At 54.3% G+C, this 1,887-nt stretch overlaps 1 protein-coding gene across 1 annotated transcript in view; it reads left to right on the top strand.

The window, feature by feature from the left end:
• Window positions 1-1,091, top strand: part of LOC107096637 (splicing factor 3A subunit 2-like) — a 2,117-nt gene extending 1,026 nt beyond the window's left edge. Inside the window, exons 2-3 of the mRNA XM_015393388.1 lie at window positions 3-769; window positions 851-1,091. Of these exons, the coding sequence (XP_015248874.1) occupies window positions 3-769; window positions 851-1,091 (1,008 nt within the window). The remainder of the gene's footprint in view (window positions 1-2; window positions 770-850) is intronic.
• The last annotated feature ends 796 nt before the right edge of the window (window positions 1,092-1,887 follow it).

The following is a 1,887-nucleotide window of genomic DNA, read 5'->3' as shown; positions in this document are numbered from 1 at the left end:
AGACCCACCAGAACCCCGACACAGACCCACCAGAACCCCGACACAGACCCACCAGAACTCGACACAGACCCACCAGAACCCCGGCTCAGACCTACCAGAACCCGGGCTCAGACCCACCAGAACCCGGCTCAGACCTACCAGAACCCGGCACAGACCCACCAAAACCCGGGCTCAGCTCGCTGGTTGAACCCGGCATAGACCCACCAGAAACACAGACCCACCAGAACCCCGGCTCAGATCCACCAGAACCCCGGCTCAGCTCGCTGGTTGAACCCGGCTCAGATCCACCAGAACCCAACACAGACCCACCAGAACCCCGACACAGACCCACCAGAACCCGACATAGACCCACCAGAACCCCGGCGAACCCGGCTCAGATCCACCAGAACCCCGGCGAACCCGGCTCATATCCACCAGAACCCGGCTCAGACCCACCAGAATCTGACACAGACCCACCAGAATCCCGGCTCAGATCTACCAGAACCCGGGCTCAGATCCACCAGAACCTGGCTCAGACCCACCAGAACCCCGGCTCAGATCCACCAGAACCCGGCTCAGACCCACCAGAACCCGGCTCAGACCCACCAGAACCCGGGCTCCGATCTACCAGAACCCGACACAGATCCACCAGAACCCCGACTCAGATCCACCAGAACCCCGACTCAGATCCACCAGAACCCCGACTCAGATCCACCAGAACCCCGACTCAGATAAACCAGAACCCGGGCTCAGATCCACCAGAACCCGACTCAGACCCACCAGAACCCCGGCTCAGATCCATCAGAACCCGGGCTCAGACCCACCAGAACCCGGGCTCACAACTACCAGAACCCAGGCTCTGACCTACCAGAACCCGGGCTCAGACCCACCAGAACCCGGGCTCACATCTACCAGAACCCGGGCTCAGACCCACCAGAACCCCGGCTCAGATCCACCAGAACCCGGCTCAGATCTACCAGAACCCGACACAGACCCACCAGAACCCCGGCTCAGATCCACCAGAACCCCGACTCAGACCCACCAGAACCCCGTCTCAGATCCACCAGAACCCGGCTCAGACCTACCAGAACCCGGCTCAGCTCGCTGGTTGAACCCGGCAGCGTGTCTTGGTCACTCGGTCTGCAGCTTCATGCCTTCCTGGGGGAGAACCGAACCTTTCAGGTCGGTGAGGAGAAGGAAACTCAACAGACTGGAAGTCATGTGACGGATCAGCTGATGAGCAAACAGCTTCCTCCGGTTCAGAACAGCAGCAGCCTTCCTCCCACTGCTCCTCTTCCTCCTCCTCTTCTTCTCCTGCAGTTTATTGGATGTTTGTAAAGCCTGCAGAGCGCATTAGCGCCACCAGCTGGTTAGGAGCTGGAAAGCTTCAGTTTAAGCAGCAGGAGGTGAAGCTTTCTAGATGTTTCTCTTCTCATCCAGACTTCAGTTCTAACTACATGTTTCATCCTGACCTGGATGACTGAGAGTGAAAATCACTGATTATTCATCAGTTTTACTGTCTGAACTTTCAGTAATAATCTCTGTTAATGACTAATTTAAGACTTAAGACTAGGCTTAAAACTTTCCATTTCGATAAAGCTTATAGTTAGAGGGGCTCAGGTTATCCTCAGCGATGTCTACAGTTCAAACGTTTGTTACTTCAGTAGAAGTATAGATCCTGCAGTTTTAAAACACTCTGGTAAAAGTTAAAGTATCAACCTGACCTCTTTACTCTAGTAAAAGTGAAAAAGTATGCGCTCCAAAAACTACTTAAAGTATAAAGTAACCTTTAATGAAAACAGCCAGATGCCGCTTTATGAATTAAAGCTCAATTTTTGGCCTATTTCTCTAAATCCTCTGAGATGGGGCCAAGGATGAGGGAGGTCTGGCTGGTCTCCGTCTCCCGAT

Source organism: Cyprinodon variegatus, unplaced genomic scaffold, assembly GCF_000732505.1.
Source record: "Cyprinodon variegatus isolate N-32 unplaced genomic scaffold, C_variegatus-1.0 Scaffold24, whole genome shotgun sequence".
NCBI classification, from domain to species: Eukaryota; Metazoa; Chordata; class Actinopteri; order Cyprinodontiformes; family Cyprinodontidae; genus Cyprinodon; species Cyprinodon variegatus.
The sequence above is the reverse complement of the archived record's forward strand: the minus strand, read 5'-3'. Positions and strand labels throughout refer to the sequence as shown.